Raw genomic sequence first — 21,318 nt, forward strand, 5'->3', positions numbered from 1 at the left:
AGAGAGAGAGAGGCAGAAACAAGATTACTGCACAGCCCTGCTTCTACAATTTTGTGCGATTTTTTTCCTTCTTTTGTTTTGAATGCTATATGTTCAGACAGAATGCAGGGCGAGTAAAAATGGCTCCCAAAAAATATTCACACAAACGAAACAGCAAGTATACAGAAAGATAACACAGTATCTTCCATTTGCAAGCTCTGAACAGGGTGTCCCCCCCCTCCCCAGAAGTAGCATGATCACTTCAAACATTTCAGGAGTGGGAGAATAGATTACCTCATACACACCTACTGGATGTGAGAGAAAGATCTCCATGCAGGCAAATGAATGCATGCATGAGGGCTCACAGTGCTGGAAGCAGCTGCCTTTGTGAAGTGCTGTTTTTGCTTTGCATATTTGATGCTCAGTATCCTATGTTTGCCACCCCTCACCTGTTATCTTAATGGTCATTGCTTTTTCCCCTCCTGTTTCTGTAGCACTTTCTTATGCGAGGAGCTAAACAGTGATTAAAGAAGCAGGATGAAAAGATGGCACAATCAGTGCTGGTACCGCCAGGACCTGACAGCTTCCGCTTCTTTACCAGGGAATCCCTTGCTGCTATTGAACAACGCATTGCAGAAGAGAAAGCTAAGAGACCCAAACAGGAACGCAAGGACGAAGATGATGAAAATGGCCCAAAGCCAAACAGTGACTTGGAAGCAGGAAAATCCCTTCCTTTTATTTATGGAGACATTCCTCCAGAGATGGTGTCAGAGCCCCTGGAGGACCTGGATCCCTACTATATCAATAAGAAAGTGAGTTTTAGACCAGTTGCTTTTATTTCCCCGATTTCTTTAAGATGGTGAAGAAGGTAGCTCTTTCCATCTTTTAAGATATCGCTAGGATGCTGGGTAGGCCTGATCAGGCGATGGAGTCATTATTCTAGAAGTATTTTGAACACAGGTTGAGCCTGTGTTCTTGGGACAGGTATATCCTGAACAGGCATCCTCAAAGGGGGCATGTGAGGAAGACAAAGCCAATTTGTTTTCCTGAACAACTAATTATACCATAAACTGAGTGCAGATTCACACTGGTGCTACTATATTGTGATGACGGGGAAAGTAGATAAAAGATGTGTGTGTGTGTGTTTTTATACTTTTAACATCAGTGTCTAAGATCCCCCTATTGCCTTGAACTTGATCTAAGGCTTTTTAAATTATGTCTTTACACCACAGACCATTATTTTCCCATGGCTCCCTGCAGAAGAAATAACAACAGAACATTGTGTAAGGGGGAAAAAATTCTAACAGTTTTCATGAGAAAATTACCTAAATGAAGTTGCTGAAACCTCATTTTTAGGCTGTGTAAGAATGACAGACATGGCAGAAAATATGAGTAAAAGACTCGACAAAGTTACCAAGAAGTCTGTGATCCTAACCACAAAATTAATTGTCTTTGTAGTCCTTACCTCCTGAAGGTCCTTATCAAATTTTTAATAGTTTGCAAGAAAAAAGGACTAGCGTCCTGTCCTTTGTTGGTAACTGTCGGAGCACTTGATATTTTAGAGGGGTCTCTTACTCTCTTCAAACCTCCTTGATGCAGTCTGTAAATTCTGTTTCACCTGTTGTGTTCTCTTTTTCAGACCTTTATAGTATTGAATAAAGGGAAAGCAATCTCCCGGTTCAGCGCCACCTCCGCCCTGTACATTTTAACTCCCTTCAACCCCATTAGAAAAATAGCTATTAAGATTTTGGTACATTCATATCCTTTTGACTAATAGTCCTTCAAAATGATAATTTTTTCCTTTGACTTAATTACATAGTAGAGCATTTTCAAAATACGTGTGGCTGTCAGTGTCAACTGGTGGCTCATTGCGCTTCCTCAGCAGGGAGCCTGTGGCAAGGTGGGACAGCAGGTAAGTAAAACCCTTTTACCTCCTAAGGGCTCTTATCCTCTCTGACTCACTGCTTCTTTTTTTTCCTCTCCTTCTCCCTTCTCAATCACTCACTACCTTCAACACTTCATTCATTTTAGCGAGATAGCCAGGATAGCTTTTTATGCCTTTGAGCTTTATGGTGCTATATTGGAAGTTTCTGGGCATTAATTTTTCTCAGTGATTCATCATTTAAAAATACAGAGACAAAAAATCTGTACTGTGGAGTTGTGTTGTTGTTGTTGTTGTTGTTGTTGTTTTGGTCCTTTGGTCAGAATTGTACTAATTTCTTTTGTTAGCGCTTGTTAACTTTGTGTCTTGAATATATATACAAGTGTGTTTATAAGTACACTGGACTTTCCAAACATTTTCCAGGTTCTTTCCCCAATGGCACTTGTGCTGACTTTCTCCCCAACTCTCTTGATTACTTGTTCCCTGGTTTTATTCACAGGCTTCAGTCTGCCTGTCTATATATACTCAACTGCAGTCTTTATTCTCCTTCCTGAAGGACAGGATTCCTGGAAGCAGGGCAGGGAAGAACTTGACAGCTAACAGCGACTTGACTTAGTCCTTGAAGTTAAGCACAGAAGCTGGAAAAAGAGGGTTTATTCTAGGCACAAGCAGTAGTCTTGCTGAGAGTCAGTCCTGGGAAAGCCAAAGAAGCAAAGACCAGAGCTGTGCTGGGGAGAGGAACAAACAGGAATGCATAGAAACCTCGAGTTTCTATGAAGAGTTATGAATCTCAGGAACCCAACTCAAAGCAGAAGAAACTGAAATCCAGCTAAGTTTCTATTAGGACAAACTCTTAAAGGAGTATGCCATCATGCTTAGCCCAAGACAAACTCTTAAACATTTTACTACTTTTATTGATTTATTCATTTGGTGTGTATATGTGTGTGTACTTATGTGTACACGTACATGCCATTGCATACATGTAGAAGTCAGAGGACAAATTGTAGGAGTCAGTTCTCTCTACCATGTGGGTCCTGAAAGTTGAGCTCAGTCAACAGGTGTGTGTGTGCTGTGTGTGTGGTGGTCTGCGTGAGGTGCCAGTGTGCATATATGGAGGTGGAAGGACAGCTTTGTGACATTGCCTCTCTTCAACTTTTATGTGAGTTCCGGAGATCTAACTCAGGTTGACCATCTTCCATGGTAAGCATTTAACTCATGAAGCCTTTCACACGTCCTGACAAGAAAAAATTTAAGTTAGAGAAAATTGTGGTCTGAAATCTTATGCCATAGTCAGACCAGGACCTAAATTTAATACTTCAACCATAAAAATCTCACCACTAGTAGCAGATGTAGAAAATAGTTTGAAATAGATAAAGAAATTTGCAAATGGGATGTACTGATCTCAGTTTGAATGGCTTATAAAGCATATCCCCAAAGTTTTCCTGACAATACAAGTTGTATGTCTAGAAATGTAGTACTCCTTCCCCCATAGTGTTCATAGGTATCATCAGCATAATGTTTTGATCTTTATATCTAAGGTTTTTTTGTTGTTGTTTTTTCCGAGACAGGGTTTCTCTGTGTAACCCTGGCTGTCCTGGAACTCACTCTGTAGACCAGGCTGGCCTCAAACTCAGAAATCCACCTGCCTCTGCCTCCCAAGTGCTGGGATTAAAGGCGTACGCCACCAAGCCCGGCTATATCTAAGGTTTTAAAATTTACTGTGCATTATCTTACATCAACAAAATTTCCTTACATATGCTCCAGTAAGAGAACCCAGTTACACAGAGAAAAAGACTTGAGTTAGCATTAGAAGTGAGTAATAAAGTCAGAGTCTGCATCTTGGTTCCCATGCTTAAGATTATACTCTGTTATGTTTCAAGCTTACATGCACTGCATGAATATCTCTGTAAATTATTCATTATATTTTCAATGACTATATTACACTTATGTAAATATAGTTTATTTATGAAATTATGCCCCATTCAAGTAGAAGATACTGGGAGATATGCACTAAAGGAAATAACGACTAAATAAGCAAAAGTTAGAAAATCTGATGTAAACAGGTAGACAAGAAGATTTGAATGAAAGAGAAAATCAATTTTGTCATTGTCTGATAGAAGTAGTACATACTATATAAAAATATGAGGCAGGCCTTTGTATGGAAATATAAGGAGATCTTATCTTCTATAGGATATTTCATAAAAGCTATCACCCCCCCCCTTTATGAAAGTCTTTGAAAGTTATGAACCTCAGGAGTCAGCCCCAGTGATGACATCCCCACTGTTAGAAGACATAGGCAGTTTCAGAAGTTTAGTCAGAGAATCTAGGTGTTGGAGACATGGCACCTCTTAGGACCTCTCTGGAGGTTCACATACCTCTTGAATTTGTCTTTTATTGTAAGTAGCTCAGGTAGAAATAGGCCAGCAGCCTTATAAAGTAAAGCAGGAGCAAGTGAATCTATTAACCTGTGCTAAAAATGAATTCATATATTTCAATTAACAAAACTGTTTGTGTTTATTTGTTTGAGAGAGATTTCCACATGTATGGAGGCGTGGGTGTGGAAGAAAGATGATAACAAGGGAGAGTCATTTCTTTCTTTCCACCACGTGGATGCTGGTGATCAAACTCAGTTAATCAGGTTTGGTAGCCAGCACTTTTACCCACTGAGCCATCTAGCCAGCCTCAAGATGAACTCTTGGCTCTCCTAGAGTCTTTTAAGCAATGCAAAGCCACAGGTTTCTTCCAAGGAAGCAAATTAGCCGTTTACTCTGTAAATTTCTGAATTAAAATGTCATATTTCAAGTGCACTATCTTGGAGCAGATATATGAGGAAAGACAAGAGAGCATATGATAAATGCAGGTAAGCTCTCCTATCTTTTGCTGATACTATAAGAACTAAGCAGAGATCCCACTAACCAAGATATATGTGACAACGATTTTCACAATGGCTTTGTGCTTCATCACTCCACACAATGGAAACTCTAGGCTTGAATCTTGGTTTTGTTATTCCCACAGCAGGGTCTTTATTGTATATTTAAAATGCATGGCAATGGCTACAGGATAATAGTTGACTATGGTCCAGAGAATCAGAGTGCCATCAAATTTAAATGTATGTTGCAGAGGGCTGACAGTTTCCAGAGCAACAGAACATAGGCCACATTGTAGTAACAGAAGTTAAAGATGACAGTAAGTCCTTAGTCTGGACCAGAAAGAAAACTGTAGTTTTCTGTGGATTGAGCCTGGAACAGCTCTGAGTACAACAACCTATAGATAAATCAAGTGCTTGGTTTTCAGCATCCGTATTTGAGACATCTATTAAATATTAGAAGAGGAATTGTAGAGTTTGGAGCTTATACAAATCTGAAGCCTAGAAAGGGTAAGGCTGGAGAAGTAAGTAGGAGATGTCATTGTACGGATGCTATGGATATTAATGAAACCAGGTTAACCCACTAAAACCCTGAGACACTGCACAACAAACACTGAGCTGTCCATCATTCACAAAAGGTAGGAGAATGAAAACTATAAGGTTAGGGATCAGAAACCGAGATTCCAATCCTACTTTGAAGATTTATTTACTTAGTATATGATGTTGACCACATTATAGTTTTCTTATTTCCCTTCCTCCACCTTGAGAACTGTAGCTGTGGTACATAAATCATAATAATAAATGCATTGCTGCTTCTGATGATGCACACGTGCCTCCCAAGTACTCAGAGAAAGACGCAGACGGCTCAGAAGTTCAAGGCTTTCTGCTGCCATATTGTGAATTGAAGGCCAGCCTAAGCTACATCAGATCCTGTTAGGAGAAATGCAAACAACACGTATGACCTAGAACCTAGCACCTATTCCAAGCACTTAGTAAATACTTAAGAAAGACTGCATAGGGCAGTGCCTGTAGCAGCTATAAATCTGCAACGACCGCAAAAAGAAATCTTCCCATCACTTAATCAGTTTCCAAAAGAATTTTGAATGTATAACTACTCTGCCCCAATTTGTTCTAGGAATGAAGAGGTTCATATTCTACCAGCATTTGAAGCTTGCAATGACCAAAACACATGCAATTACTCCCAGTACCTCACTTGACAGATGAGAAATGCAGCTGACAGGTTGTCAGTGCTTAGTCCTTACCTAAGACCCTTCTTCCTCCTCTGTCTCTCTGTCTTTCTGTCTCTGTTTTTCTGCCTCTGTCTCTCTCCCTTTTTCTCAAAAGGGTCACACTTGATAGTCCAGGCTCGACAGGAACTTTCTATTGTCCCTCAGCCTTCTGGGTGCTTTAATCACAGGTGTGAGCCAGCAGGCCCAGACTCTAGAGTGTACATTGTCAGTACTGGGGCTAAAAATTGAAACAGGTCCCCTGTTCTCAGCCAAGTGCTTTTACATTATTCTCTCAGTGGAAGAGAACCGATTTGAGAACCCAGGTATAATATACTGAGGGTATTAGCAATATCTGTCTCTATATTGGTAAATGTCCTTTTTGCTGATGCCAATTAATATATTCATGTGATATTTATGCAGGTGTTTTTAAAAATCAAAATCAATTTTCTAGATAAAGATTTGTTCAGCTCTGTAGAAAAGAGAGTAATTAAACCTAACAATTTCCCAGTCTTCTGTCTTTAATAGTCAAAGATTATTGCCTAGCTATCCACTATCTACTGTCAAATATTAACATGAAGAATTTTATAAATTCATATATGTGTATATATATATATATCATTACTTTTCCTTGTTCAGAAATAAGCTCATATATTGAAAAAGAGCCATCCCATAGTTTAATCTGCACATTCAAGTTAGAAAACTAATAGCATGAAGCATTTTTCTACCCATGAATTATTTATGAGTGTTTTTCAATCCCTCTAAATTCTTTGGATATACATTAGACTACAACATTTTGGAACAGAGCACTGTTGTATTTTCCTTGAGAGCAACAACAACAACAATAAAAGTACCCCACATTGTATATCTAAAAACACAAATGATTTGGGATAACAGAAGTAGCAGATAGTTATCTTAGCAGATAATGACTATATCTTATGAGAAAGTGTTGGTACAATTAATATAATAAAACTGAGCTTGCTACTACATTTTGCTACTAATTGAAACTGAATCATACAACTTATGAACCCTGTATGGCTGGTAAAAGACAGATCTAACCCTTGGGTACCGGGCATAAAGGTGGGGATGTTCTCGTGGGCACAGAGGTGGGCTGGCAATGGTCCTTGGCAAAAGCTACATAACCATTTTCAGTATAAACTTTCAAAAGCTTATCATTTCTATACTCACATAGAAAGTATTTTCAATTTGTCAACTGATGAGTTAGTCTGTCAATAAATAAAGCTCCTTTTAATAATACTTGGTACAAATAAAGCAATAAATCAAAAAGATTGCCCTTTTGATATTATATAGTTTAGTCTGCTTTTATTTATTTTATATAGGTAAGCTGTTGTGGAAGTACTGTTTCAAGATAAGTTGAACTTTTAAATACAAATCTAGTTTATCCCTTGGTCTTCATATTTAGGAGATAGTAAAGGATATATATAATTTGCTCTTACCTTCACATCTTAAGAATGGGCCTTGATGTGCAGTTTTGTATTTTTCAATCTGTGGCCTTGCCAATGTAATGTTCACATCTGTATCGTGTTTTTATGTGGGTTAAAATTAGCTGAATCCCCACTATTTCAGTTACTCATTAAAATTTAGACATTTGAAAAATATATGGTCAATAAAACAAGTTGACAGTGACTAATAATTTTAGCAGAATTTGAAATTTTGTATGCACAAATACATACTCTGCCAAAAATTTTTGAACCTGATTCTAGATATCTCTTATTTTAAGAAGAAAACATTTGTATTTGTTAAGTGTCTATCATGATTCTTATATATAAGTATATATTTCTCTGTTAAATTGATAATTATACAACATAAACAAGTGTTTTGAGCATGTTTTATTATCTGTAATTTATGAAAAATTAGTAATTATTTCTATTGTGTATCGTGACATATATTTTACTTTGTTCTATATAATTAAATTGTCCTGTTGTAAATAGCATTTTATAAGAACTATAGACCATGGCTCAGTTCACCATGTGACACATTTCATGAGGTTTTGATTTTTCATCTCGTGTTTATTCTGTTTGTTCAGTCCTATAACAGTACAGAATATACTGCATAGAGTATATAGACTTTGACATTAGGGGAGTATTGTAAGGTCATTGAGCTGACCAGATCAAGCACTATTGTGAATATCAAATGGCACACATGTAAAATGCCATGACATCCCATGACTTCAGCAATTAAAAATTACTAGGATGGAGATACTACAGTAAAGAACAAAGGAGCAGAAGACATCTTAGAATCCTGACCCCTGTGTTAAGATGTCATATAGTGATTGGATATATAGGGTAGTGGGAAGCTGCCAAAATGATCCCGGCTACATTTACAAAGCCCATTTTGGTGCAGTTAGTTGAATGAACTAACCCATAAAGACCACTTTAGATGAAATCACAATAATGTACAAGACTTGTTACATGACTGTTGGTCTTGATGAACACTTTAGCAACTCAGTAATGTGGGAATGGAGAGTAATGGACTGACTCCAGACATAGACAACAAAATTAACAAGGGTTCTGTGGAAGTTACATATAGAAGTTTAGGAAGAAAGAGAAAGCTAAGGCATCTCCTAGGCTCCTGGCTGACTCACGAGGATACAGGGATTGTAAGGGAGTTGTTTCTTCTGCAGCAGAGGGATAGGAAGGCATGTGGTTCAGTTTAGGAACTCTAAATCTTTCAGAAGATTTGAAAGAGTCAGTGTGATACCTAAGTACAGACGTCATGTGCATAACTGAGTGTGGAGACCTAGAAGGAAGTGTCACCTCGACAGAAGGATTTGATATCTCTCTGAACACACGTGATGTTGGACTCTGGTAGGATGCTGAGAGCAGGAGCCAAGATGGTGGCTTGGATTTTGTTTCTTCTCAAAAAAGAAAACGAAATATTTCAAATGGCACAAAACGCTGTTGCTCCTGAGGCATGAACAAGCAGGCAACTGGAGTGTCCTAAAATTAAAGAGGAAATGACTTAACATAAAGGGGAGGGGACATCTTTGTTGGGCTCAACTAGAAAGCAAGTCAAATGATAACTATATTATAGCAATGGATTATCCTTTTGTTTTTATTGAACTGACATGGAAATTTTTTCATCTCTAGGTAGAAGTTTAGGAAGGACTAAAGATACAATAGGTTCATAAGAACAAGAAAATAAGCATCTCTTTCAGGAACTCTGGCTATGAAGTAGAGAAAAGAAGTGAAGCCAGAATTTGCTGGTGAGGGTTGTGGGTTACAGAGACCCTCAGTTGTCCTCAAGATAGGAGTAACAGAAGCAAGTTTGTGTTGATGATTGATGAAGAGAGGCTAAGAGTTAAAAAAGGTAACAGCATGGAGAGCTAAGCTATTCCTAAAGCATTCTGGAAAGGTAGCACTCCAGAATACATGTGGAGAGATGGAAATTTTCCCACCATTCATAGGAAGAAGAGGGCAGGTCCCAACAGAGAAAGCTTTGCCAGTTTGGGGTGGGGAGCAGAGTCTGCTTTTATCATTATCTCTTGTGAAGTAAGAAATGAGGTCATCAACTTGCAATGTAAATGGAGGCAAGAAGAGGGTTGGAAATTGAAGGACAGTAGAGAATGCTTCAAATTCTATTTGGGGGAGGTCAGATCTGCATCCAAGCAGGACCACATGGGACTGTCTAGGACCACTGTAGTTAGGGACCGTGCATTTCTAATGCTGCCCATCCCTCGGTTCCTTGGAGGGCCGAGGAAGAGTGGCATCCTTATATGAATGGTAAACTATCTGATATTTTGTCTTTTTTTCATTATTTGCAACAATAAAGGGAAAGTAGGTGATTCCTCTTTATAGTCCATGTTTTCCAGGTTGTGCTGCCCTCAAGTGGCTGATCCGTTACTCATGTAGAACTACTCTCAGCAGCTGCATTTGAACAAGCTGGGAATCAAGTATGGGCCTAAGAGCACTACTACTAAAACAAAAAATGTCAGCTATTGTATTAACTAACGCCTCTACAGGCAAAAGCTGTCTTTCTTGATTAATATAACACTATCCACAACCTGGCCTTGAACAGGACCTCTTTGTCTCGTAAAAGAAATAAAATGGTTTATGAAAAAAAAGAAAAGAAGCAAAAAGGAATATGAATACCATTGTTCCATCTCTGAGATGATTATGTTCGTGTATAAGTACAGAAGAGGTGCTGTTTTTATATAATTTATAAGTATAATTTAAGTTAAATGTGAATATCAATCATTTCAACTATCTGACTATTGACGCTTTTCTTAAGAAACCTTTTTTTTTTCCTGTTTGTTTTGTGTACTCCAAAGGAATACAAGACAAACAATTACTGGCTATACATACAAGATAATCAGAAAAACAAATCAGATAATTATTATAATCAATATTTTCTCTTCTTTTTTGGGAAATAAACAGAGATGTTTGCTGAGTATCTGCATCAGATATAGTGAGCTATGAGATATTTGACATAGTTTTGCAGGTTTGCTTTTCACAGAAATTCTATAATATGACTTTTTTCTTATTGTTAAAGCCAATTTGATAAAAAACTTAGTAAGCTATTTTACCTAATTACAAACCTAAGAGATGTCAGCATTCTCATCAGCCACATTTCAGGATCTTTTGGACAACTCTCATAGGTTGTACCTTTCATTTAGAATGGCACTTTGTGTACAACATTCTTCCACGGTGACCATTAGAATAGAGTCATAATGCATTTCATCAATTACATATATTGTTTTATTGAACTTTTCCACCCTAGTTTATTTGTAAACTGAACTTGAAATTTTATTTGGTTGAATCTATTGTGAAGACAATTTATATTTATAAATTATTCACATCAACTCACTTCTTTATAGTTTTCTCTTGTTAAGTTTCTTACTTGTCTAAAGACAGCTGATGTTGTTTTAAACACATGGAGATGAAGGGACAGAAACTAAGAAAGGTGAAGATAAAATAATATGTAGCATAAAATAAGCATGTGAGTCTTAGCGTTGGTGGGGGTGAAACCAGGCATGTGCATGAAAAGTTGGGTCTTCCTATGACCATTGTTTTCCTTGACAATACCTTTCTACTTTATTCAATGTGCTTATCATGTGCACAATTCTTACCAACTGTGTATTTATGACCATGAGTAACCCTCCAGACTGGACAAAGAATGTGGAGTAAGTAGAAAATTCATGTTGAAAGTTATTCATTTAGCATTTCGAGACACTTTCAGGTTCCTTAGTACACTTTTCTAGCCACGCTAAAGCGTACGATTCAAATCCATGCCCACCACTGACTTCCTCTAGGACAGTGCTTCTCAACCTTCCTAAGACTGAAATCCTCGAAAACTATTATTTATTAATAGTTATTTCAGCTGTAGTTACCCCAGACATAAAATTATTTTGTTGCTACTTCATAACTGTAATTGTGCTACTGTTATGAATTGTAATGTAAACATCTGATATGTAGGACCCCATGAAACAGTCACTTGACACCCCTCCCAAAAGGTAACAACCAACAAGTTGAGAATCACTTCTCTAGGACGATGTTTTCAGTAGCTCAAATAGCTGCATTGATTTGTCTGTTGATATATGGAGAGTTTCATCTTCCTTTTGAATCTTAAACTGGAAAGTCCTAATGATTACTGATATCTGATACATTGCTCATTTAGGGATTAACATTTATTTGCTTAGGTCATACTGAAAATCAGCTCATATACTTCAGATACTCTCATCAGATGGAATGCTGTTTTCATATACTTGATGTTGAGTAGTATGAAAAGCAAAGTATCACTTTATTTGCCAATAAGAACATCATTTGGAATTTAATGGCACTTTTGCCTTAAGCTCTACCTAAGTTCTCTATCAGAAAGCAACCTGGAGTCTCTCTATTCATGTGTGTCATCTAAATCATCTTTAGAACATGTACCTTTGTGGCATATGTGTATATATCAATGGTAGAGAACTTGCTTTATATGTGTGAGGTCCTGATGTCAAGTCTACTACCAAAACATTCTTTTAAAAATTAAATATACATACGCAAGCCACATACAAAATCTTTATTGTTAACTTGGCTATTTTTCTCAGGTATACTTTTACAGGAATTTATACTTTTGAATCACTTATTAAAATACTTGCAAGGGGCTTTTGTCTAGAAGATTTCACATTTCTACGGGATCCCTGGAATTGGCTGGATTTCACAGTCATTACTTTTGCGTAAGTATTTTTATGATACTTTCTATCCTGGCAGAGGTAATACAATGGAGTCTATACTGTAGTTCTCAGTGTTGGCTTCCTTTGACTCATAAAGCATTTTAATTAGTTATCATGTGGATTTAAAATACCTTTTCCAATCAAATTATTCAGTTTGCAGAAATTAGGAATGATCCTAATAAATTATATGGCTTTGGTTTCAATTAGCTGTAAGGTAGTAATAACAATCCCCAATAACAGCTCAGTCGGTGACAATGCCATTCTCCTCTTAAATCTGATGACAACACTCACTGAAGTTGAAATGGTCTTGATTCAAGACCAACATAGATGTAGACTTCCCCAAATTCTGAATAACTCTGATTTAATCCTACAGGTATGTAACAGAATTTGTAAACCTAGGCAATGTTTCAGCTCTTCGAACTTTCAGAGTCTTGAGAGCTTTGAAAACTATTTCTGTAATTCCAGGTAAGAAGAAGCCGGTATAAGGTGGTAGGCTCCTTATATCTCCAACTGTTTCTTGTGTTCTGTCATTGTGTTTGTGTGTGGACTCCCTATTACAGATATGTGACAGAGTTTGTGGACCTGGGCAATGTCTCAGCGCTGAGAACGTTCAGAGTTCTCCGAGCATTGAAAACAATATCAGTCATTCCAGGTGAGAGCTAGGTTAAACACTGAGGCTGACTTTAGCTGCACTGGTGCACTGCTCACAGCTTTTTTGGCAAAAGCCCGATTGCTTGTTGCATACTGCAAGACAATGATCAAAAGCAGGAACTGACCCGTTCCCGGTTGGATAGGTTTGATCCTTTGCTTTTGACTGGTTGCTTTCTCTCAATCTGTCCTAAATCAGCCTTTGAGTTTAACAAGTTTTGCATGAGGCACTTACAGTAACAGGCTACCTGGTTTGCATCTTACAGCATCAAGCTTTCTGCATAGAAGCTGAGATGTGAGACACTCGGGCCAAATTTGATCAATTAGTTCGAAAACTGGTTATCTCTTTAGGAGGAGATAAGTGGAAAAGCAAGGCAGAGCATGAGCGCTGCATGGGACTCAGCTTGCAGATGTCTTCCTGATTTGGGCCCATTCTCAAGTTCTCAAAGTGCAGACAAAGCTCTACCCTTGGAATTCAGTGGGTGCAAGCTTTCTCCTCTATTGATACAGATTTTTCGAAAATAAAACCAAACCAATATGGGGTTAGAGAGTAAGACATCTGCAAATACAGGCAAACTGTTTACATCAGGTTGATCTTCAAGCATGAATAACACAATCATGTCTTTTGCTTTAAGGTGTGTGTGAAAACACATTTGGTTCATTTCCATTTGGTTTTCTAATGTAAGTTCGGTTTCCATTCATTTCCACCGGCTATCAGGCTTTTCGTGAAATTTTTATTCATCCCCAAACATTTCAACTAAGATTGTTGGCATTCTGCATGACATTTATATTTCTCAGGACAAGTTCATGATTTTGTTGGTACATCCCCTGTTGAATTTTAAATGATGACTTCCTCTCTCTGGTTTTATTGGTAGGCCTGAAGACCATCGTGGGGGCCCTGATACAGTCGGTGAAGAAGCTGTCTGACGTCATGATCCTCACTGTGTTCTGTCTCAGTGTGTTCGCACTAATTGGGCTGCAGCTCTTCATGGGCAACCTGCGGAATAAATGCTTGCAGTGGCCCCCAGACAATTCTACCTTTGACATGAACATCACTTCCTTCTATAATAATTCATTGGATTGGAATGGTACTGCCTTCAATAGGACAATGAACATGTTTAACTGGGATGAATATATTGAAGATAAAAGTAAGATATATGCTTGTATCCATTAAGTTGTTTGGTTCTTAAAATGTTTAAAAAATGGTATGTGGTACAACAAAATGTTTTAGGCTAATTTACTATAACTTCATACATGTACTAAGATTACCAAATTTTTTCATTCTTTTTTCCTTATCTAACAAGTGATGTGATGAAAGCAGCCATTTCAAAGTGCATCATGATCTATTTCTAAATCAGAGTTGAAAGTGGTGCCACATCATCCTATATATCAAAAGTATTTATTGTGGAGGCCTTGGCCAGGAGTTTTCAAACACATTAGTAAGACAGTGGTTCGACTCATTCAGTGTGTTATGCTGCAGTGGATGGTTAGGAAGATGGGAAGAAGGGCTGGAAAATGGAGATCAATCCCTAGCACACCATAAACAGACACATAGTACAAGCGTAATGGCATTATACCAATAATGCCAGCATTTAAAAGGTAGTTGTAGGGCTGGAGAGATGACTCAGAAATTAAGAGCTCTGTCTGATCTTCCAGAGGTCCTAAGTTCAATTCCCAGCACCCACATAATGGCTCATAACCATCTATAGTGAGATCTGGTGTCCTCTTATGGCCTGCAGGCATACATGCAAGCAGAATGCCATAGACATAATAAATAAATATTAAAAAAATCAGAAGTTCAAGGTAATCCTCGGGTATTAATGAATCCAAGGTTAGACTGGGTTACATATAATGAAATGATTTGAACCTTTGTGGTTGACTCAGTCCATATGATCTATCTGGATAGAGAAAACATTTTCCAAGGTGAATACAAACTTGTGAACTTATCAGAAAGGTAAGCAAATATGATTTATCCATGTGCTTATTGAAAGGGTAATGTTTATTCCTCCATATGTCTTGGTATTAGTGTTATCATTATCATTTGATTTTGAGACATGGATATGAGAATATGTTAATGTTATGTTACATTTCCACTTATTGAAGCTGTCACTTGATGACCTACACTTCTTTTCCATGTACTGCTAGGTTAGCCAAATACCGCTGTCTCTTGATCACCTGTACTATATAGAGTTGTTTACTCTGAAGTATCCTTTGTGTTGTGTATGGTTTTTGTTTTTTTAGAAGAATATAAGATTTTTGTCATAGCTCACTTGATACTAAATTTACAATGTTTACATTCTTATGAAGGTTTTACTTGAAAAGATTCATTAGGAAAAAAAATGAGAAAATCTAACAGCCTCAATAATTTTGAGGTTTTCTACTTACTAATAATATAATCAACAGTGAAGAGCCTTTTGCCCATAAATCTCTTCGCTGCTTTTGTATGGCTACAGATGGGTTTCTATTTATAGGGCTTCAGTGGGAGGGGTTGATTGTGGCTAAGACTGCAGAGACATAGCGTCCAATTGCTCTCCTAAGAGGACACACCCCTTCATAGATTCCCCCACAACCACACTCAACTCACTGAAATGGGATGAATATAGATATTTATCATGTATCAAAATCTTTTGGTACAGGAGAACAAAGATTACTATTCTTTTCTGTATTCTTTAATTGGTAATTTGGAGAAGTTTAAAATATGTTTTCAAGCATCAGCTTGAAATTATATTTACCAACATTATACATTTCCTACCACACGAATTATCTCTTGATATTCTTACTCCTTGTTTCACCAGGTGGTAGCATTTTGAAGGAAGCCATATGGACCCTTTATTAGCAGTTGTCTTTTATCTTGGCAGGTTTACTTTCCAGCTTATTTTTCATCTCAGTGCTTGTTTGGGGGCCTCAACACCTCAAACATTTCAGACAACCAAATCATCAGTACTATTTGCACATTTTTTTCCTATTTTTGTATTTCTAAAATGCTTCATAATAGGAGGTAAAATGAACATGTAAATATTTGGTCTGCACAACAGCCACATGTGGTTTTGGTAGTGTGTTAGTAGACTTGCCTTTAAACTCATAACAGTCTCGGCTTTCACAGTTTCATGTAAAGGCCTAAAAATAGTTTGTAAAATTACAGCCTACATTTTCCTACATAATCTATTCATACAATCCTGGAATACAGGGCTTAGTATCAACAGAGTAAATTTTAAGGGGTATGTGTGTGAGTGTATGACTGTGTGTGTGTGTGTGTGTGTGTGTGTCTGTGTGTTTGTGTATTTAGTTCCTGAGAACATTTTTGCAATCTCCTAAATTTATATATTTCATACGTGAAGAATAACAAGTTGCATATATTTAGTTTTCCAAGCTAAAAAGTTATTTTGATCATTTCAAAGACAGAACTCAAGCAAGCAAACAAATGAACAAATATTATGAGGGAACAAGCACTAAAGCCCACTTCTCACATGAAATTAAATAAAGATTGGCAGAAAAAAAAACTCTACATCTAAATTGAGTCTAGGCAAAAAGTATGCATGCACCACTGAGAGGCCTTCTCTCACTCTCATTCTGTGCCAAGCAAGCTGGCTCTTGAAGTCTTCCCTAAGCAGTTTGAGTTTGTGTTTGTAATAAATACTGATCTGAAGCCATATTATTATTATTATTATTATTATTATTATTATTATTATTATTATCACTACTACTACTATTACTACTACTACTTCTGGAAAAGTTTCTAAAGTAATTTTTCTAAACATTTGAGCAAAATACCATTTATAGTTGTTTGATAGTGCCTAAATAGAGAAAATGTCCATTTAGCCATGACTTTTGATCATTTTATCTACTTTTATTACAACTGAACACATTTATAAGCATCCTTACCTGAACCCAATGATTGAATTTAAAGTCTTTTAATGAGTACCCTTTGCTCTTTACATAGGTCACTTTTATTTTTTGGAAGGACAAAACGATGCTCTGCTTTGTGGCAACAGCTCAGATGCTGGGTAAGTTGTGCTTCCCTTTGACATTCAGTCGACCCAGGAATCTGCCACATCCCACACACCTGGCCCCTACTCAGTCCTCATTTAAAGTCCTCTGTAAATTCTCCTTCATGTTGATTCCCAGAATAGTCAGGATATGTGTGGTTTCCTACCTCCTTCAAACACACAGAGAAGCAGCAATTATTTTTCCATACTAGGTCACATCTAATCTTCCAAATTAGCACAATGGAAAATAGACATTCAGAGCCGGTGCATTAGAATTCATAATCACAGACAAGAATGTGTGATTATTTATTTAAGCTAATCCGATCTTCATGGCCTAAAAAAAATAAAATCCATGAAGATCATGTCACCATGAGACACAAGGTGACAATCTGCCTGCCATATTTCAGCAAAGCCAAATACATAAGGTAGACTGGAGTTTCCTCATACATTCAAATTCTGACTCTACCATACTTTGTCATTTGCCTTGCCCTGTGTTTTTCCCGTGTACAAACTGTCACTGTAAAACTTCCATTGATTAAATATATTAGTGACTATATGGCTACAGTAGATAATTTTTAATTATGCTTAATATTGTGGTAATGTTTGTAACCAAGAAACGTTATTGATGTGATAGGTAAGGCAAGAATTTTAGTCCCCCAAATGCCTGCACAGTACTAAAAGCTTTCTACACAGTATCATATAGAGTGTTTGCATGTGGGTAGTTTTTTCTTCTTGTTGTTGTTTTGTTCTGTTTTTGTTTTGAGACCGATTCTTTTATTAGTCCATTCTGGTCTATGAGGTTCCTGAGGGCTAGCAAGGTTAGGAAATTAGCTGAAGTTCACTCAGCCCAGAAATGTCAGTCACAGTACTAAGGTACTGCTTAATCAGCAAGTAAGGTGATTCTATGGGACCCACACTGCTAAGTGTCATTTTCTCCTTTCAGGATGTTTACTCTATCATATCTTCTCTCTGCCCTAGTTCAGACACACACACACACACACACACACACACACACACCACTCATATCTCAAGACATCTTCAGTGAAGATCAATTCTATTTCTATGCGTTTATTTATCTGATCATGTCCATTGTCCCAAAAGGAAATTGTTCAAGATATGATTATCTTATATGGATGTGTGGTAAACATAATAGTACGATTAGGAATGAGAGGAACATACAAGACTTGGAAAATTCTGTTACTGCACAGGAAAAGCCACCTAGTGCAGGATATACATGCTAAATAAGTCAGAAGACTAGGATTTCCCTAAAGCCTGTCCAAAATAATTCACATCAAGTAAAATGGAAAAACAAGAGCAATGGATTCACGGATACTGAGTTCCTCTCTCCTCTCTCATGTAATTACAGCCAGTGTCCGGAAGGATACATCTGTGTGAAGGCTGGGAGAAACCCCAACTACGGCTATACGAGTTTTGATACCTTCAGCTGGGCCTTCTTGTCCTTATTTCGTCTTATGACTCAAGACTTCTGGGAAAACCTTTATCAGCTGGTAAGAAGTGACATAATGACTCTTCTAGGAAGCATGAGATTCTGTGACCAAGGAAACTGCCAAGGAATATTTTATTACTTTAAGGACAGCGCTTGTGACAGCCGATGTGAAATGTATAAACATATTTCTTCCATTTTCTTTTACAGACCTTGCGTGCTGCTGGGAAAACATATATGATATTTTTTGTGCTCGTGATTTTCTTGGGTTCATTCTACTTAATAAACTTGATCCTGGCTGTGGTGGCCATGGCCTACGAGGAACAGAACCAGGCCACACTGGAGGAAGCTGAACAAAAGGAGGCGGAGTTTCAGCAGATGCTGGAGCAACTTAAGAAGCAGCAGGAAGAGGCTCAGGTAAAGTTGGCTGGCATCGAGACTGCTGTGTTTATGTCCATTCTCTGACCTGAAGGTTGCGGCTGACACTGGAGGGACAAAGGTGTATGTGGTGTCAGGGATCTATTTGGTTGGAAGCAAAATGTTCATTGATTTGGTGATTATGATATACACTAAGGGCATCAAAAAACAATCAGTTACAATTGCTTTCTTGATACTTTCTTCTTTGTGACATCTTGAGAAATTGACTATCAGTATCCTCATTCACCGAAGCTTATAAAGTAGGCAGAGCAATATGCTGTCAGCGGGAAGCAATTTCTTAATACTCCAGCAGACAGGATTTCGGTTAGAGTGGCTTCTTCAATACAACATCACGAGAGGTGAAGAATGTCAGAAAACGCAAGTCATACTGCAATGATTTCACAGATTCAGGAAACACAAGACCCTATCTAACACAAACTCATGACAACATTAACATTCCCGGCTTCTTATACTGGAAACTCTTAACGGAGACTCAACGAGTCTTCAAAATAAGGCAATTATTTTTCTAAATATATATGTTTGACTTAATGACATTCGCTAACAGTGACCTACCTGATTTTTGCCTCTTATTGTCTGTTGAATGCACGTCACTATCATTCAATCTATAATAAAGGCCAAAATAAAGTAGACAGGGATAGTAACAACAATATTAGACACTGTATTTTTTTTAAAACCACATGCTGACCATTTACAGATACATACTGGCATTCTAGGATATCTTAATATATAATCTGTAATATCCTTGTACATTTTCTAATTAAATAATTAAGATAAAAGATTAAGAGGTTTAACAGATAAATACTTGACTGCATTTAATTTGATAACTTATTTTGGTACTCATTGTCGAATATGATGAAAAGCAAATGCCTTTGAGGTTAAATAGCAAACTTTAATTCTTAAGTTTCTCTTTAAATTTTATTTTGAGCAGACAGGAAATGTTATGTTTGTTATGTTTGTGTTAGCAAATAATTATAGTGCCAGATCAGGTCAGAATTAAATTCTTATCACTCATATGTGTCTACTTTCATGTTGATTTTTATTCTTCGGTTAATGAGAACGTTTTCCAAAGAATGGGACAAAATACAAATTGTATTTCAAGGTCACATCCATTGTACTTTAGATAAACGAAGCAGTAAATGTGTGGTGTTGAAAGCTGTATGCAACCTATGCTTATGTTGTGCCTTCTAGGCAGCAGCTGCCGCAGCGTCCGCAGAATCCAGAGACTTCAGCGGAGCAGGTGGGATAGGCGTTTTCTCGGAGAGTTCTTCAGTAGCATCAAAGTTAAGTTCCAAGAGTGAAAAGGAGCTGAAAAACAGAAGAAAGAAAAAGAAACAGAAAGAGCAGGCTGGAGAGGAAGAGAAGGAAGATGCAGTGAGGAAATCTGCCTCTGAAGACAGCATACGAAAGAAAGGCTTCCGGTTTTCCCTAGAAGGAAGTAGACTGACCTACGAGAAGAGGTTTTCCTCTCCACACCAGGTAAAACAAACAAACGAGAAACAAACATGGATGGAATAGATTGCGTTTTCACAACAGGGTTTCTTTTAAAGGCCGTGCCAGTGTTTGGTGGGGCTGAAGCAGCCTTCTAGAATGAACTCTGTGACACTTTCAACCATGGTAGTTTCCATCTCAGTGGTCCTGCGAGTTTTAGAACTACTTTGGAAGCTCGGGGAAGCATTTGCACACCGTACCAAGCTTGTGAAGGTTTGTGGTTTTGAGGTTTTGTTAAAGACTTTAGACTCTGGGCAGTGTTCCACATGGGGAATGATCACAGATGGTCCCCATCCCTTCTTAGCTACTGTGCCTGGACCCAGTGAGCTGTAGGTTTTCTGAGTGGCTGGTGCCCAGAAGTGGACCGGGGATGCTTCTGAGCCATCTGTACAGTGTTCCCATCCATGTGAAAGCTCTCATTAAGAGTGAATTATTCATTGTTTCAAAGGGAGCTGAAACAAACTCTTTTCTAAAGTATAGTCAAAATCACAGGTAGACAGGCGCTAAGAAAGACCCACGTCATTAACTAGCAGTGATCTTTGATTGCAGTTGATTTTCTGTGCCTCATATTAAGGAAGACTGGAATTCAAAGAATGGGCTGATTTACATATTGCAAGAAAATGTTTTCTGCTTGCCTCTAGCTTATATACCCAGCCAAGCTGTTGAAATCTCACAATTTAGGTCCCTTGGTTGTTTAAAATTACCATGAGAATTTCCCAGAAATACACAGTTCCTTGGAGGACAAGTTCACCATGAGTGAAACTGCAGTTAGTACCAATGACAATGACAACACACAATGTTGGTATTTGCAATATGAGTTGTTAAAGCACCTCATTACAAACCAAGGTAGCTACTTATTTAATTACTATGGGAAATTTTCAGATAAGGAGAGGAGAGGCTCTGTGTTTTGTTGGGTGCCCATCTGATGGGCACTCTATTTTGAAGCCTATTTCATTAGCTTCTGCTCTTTGTACAAAAAGTAAGAAGGTTTCACCGTGGCAGTTTTGATATAAGTACATAGCAGAACTTGACCATCCGTATTCACACACCTATTTTATTTACCTTCTCTGCCTCCTTCTCTCTCTAGTCTCTTCCCTCTTCCAAAATAAAACACATCCTGTTCTACTTTCATATGTGTTTTTCATATATGTATATATTTGCATATATATACATACATTTTCAT

General features: G+C 37.6%; 1 protein-coding gene and 1 long non-coding RNA gene across 7 annotated transcripts in view; one reads left to right on the forward strand and one right to left on the reverse strand.

Moving 5' to 3' along the window:
- The window catches only part of LOC116090248, a 12,652-nt gene extending 2,087 nt beyond the window's left edge, over positions 1 to 10,565 (reverse strand). The window contains exon 1 of the long non-coding RNA XR_004118624.1: positions 10,512 to 10,565. This is a non-coding gene — a long non-coding RNA (uncharacterized LOC116090248). The remainder of the gene's footprint in view (positions 1 to 10,511) is intronic.
- LOC116090245 (sodium channel protein type 2 subunit alpha) overlaps positions 1 to 21,318 on the forward strand; it is a 173,977-nt gene that overhangs the window by 97,325 nt on the left and 55,334 nt on the right. For 3 of the 6 annotated variants that reach the window (XM_031370459.1, XM_031370457.1, XM_031370458.1), the window contains exons 2-11: positions 474 to 791; positions 1,619 to 1,737; positions 11,007 to 11,096; positions 12,006 to 12,134; positions 12,692 to 12,783; positions 13,655 to 13,927; positions 16,720 to 16,783; positions 18,132 to 18,273; positions 18,420 to 18,626; positions 19,836 to 20,123. In XM_031370459.1, the coding sequence (XP_031226319.1) occupies positions 525 to 791; positions 1,619 to 1,737; positions 11,007 to 11,096; positions 12,006 to 12,134; positions 12,692 to 12,783; positions 13,655 to 13,927; positions 16,720 to 16,783; positions 18,132 to 18,273; positions 18,420 to 18,626; positions 19,836 to 20,123 (1,671 nt within the window). In that variant the 5' untranslated portion in view covers positions 474 to 524. Of the gene's footprint in view, positions 1 to 473; positions 792 to 1,618; positions 1,738 to 11,006; positions 11,097 to 12,005; positions 12,135 to 12,504; positions 12,597 to 12,691; positions 12,784 to 13,654; positions 13,928 to 16,719; positions 16,784 to 18,131; positions 18,274 to 18,419; positions 18,627 to 19,835; positions 20,124 to 21,318 lie in introns of all 6 variants that reach the window. The other 3 variants (XM_031370462.1, XM_031370461.1, XM_031370460.1) reach the window with 2 other exon arrangements.

The sequence above is a fragment of the Mastomys coucha genome, unplaced genomic scaffold (genome assembly GCF_008632895.1).
Source record: "Mastomys coucha isolate ucsf_1 unplaced genomic scaffold, UCSF_Mcou_1 pScaffold15, whole genome shotgun sequence".
NCBI lineage: Eukaryota > Metazoa > Chordata > Mammalia > Rodentia > Muridae > Mastomys > Mastomys coucha.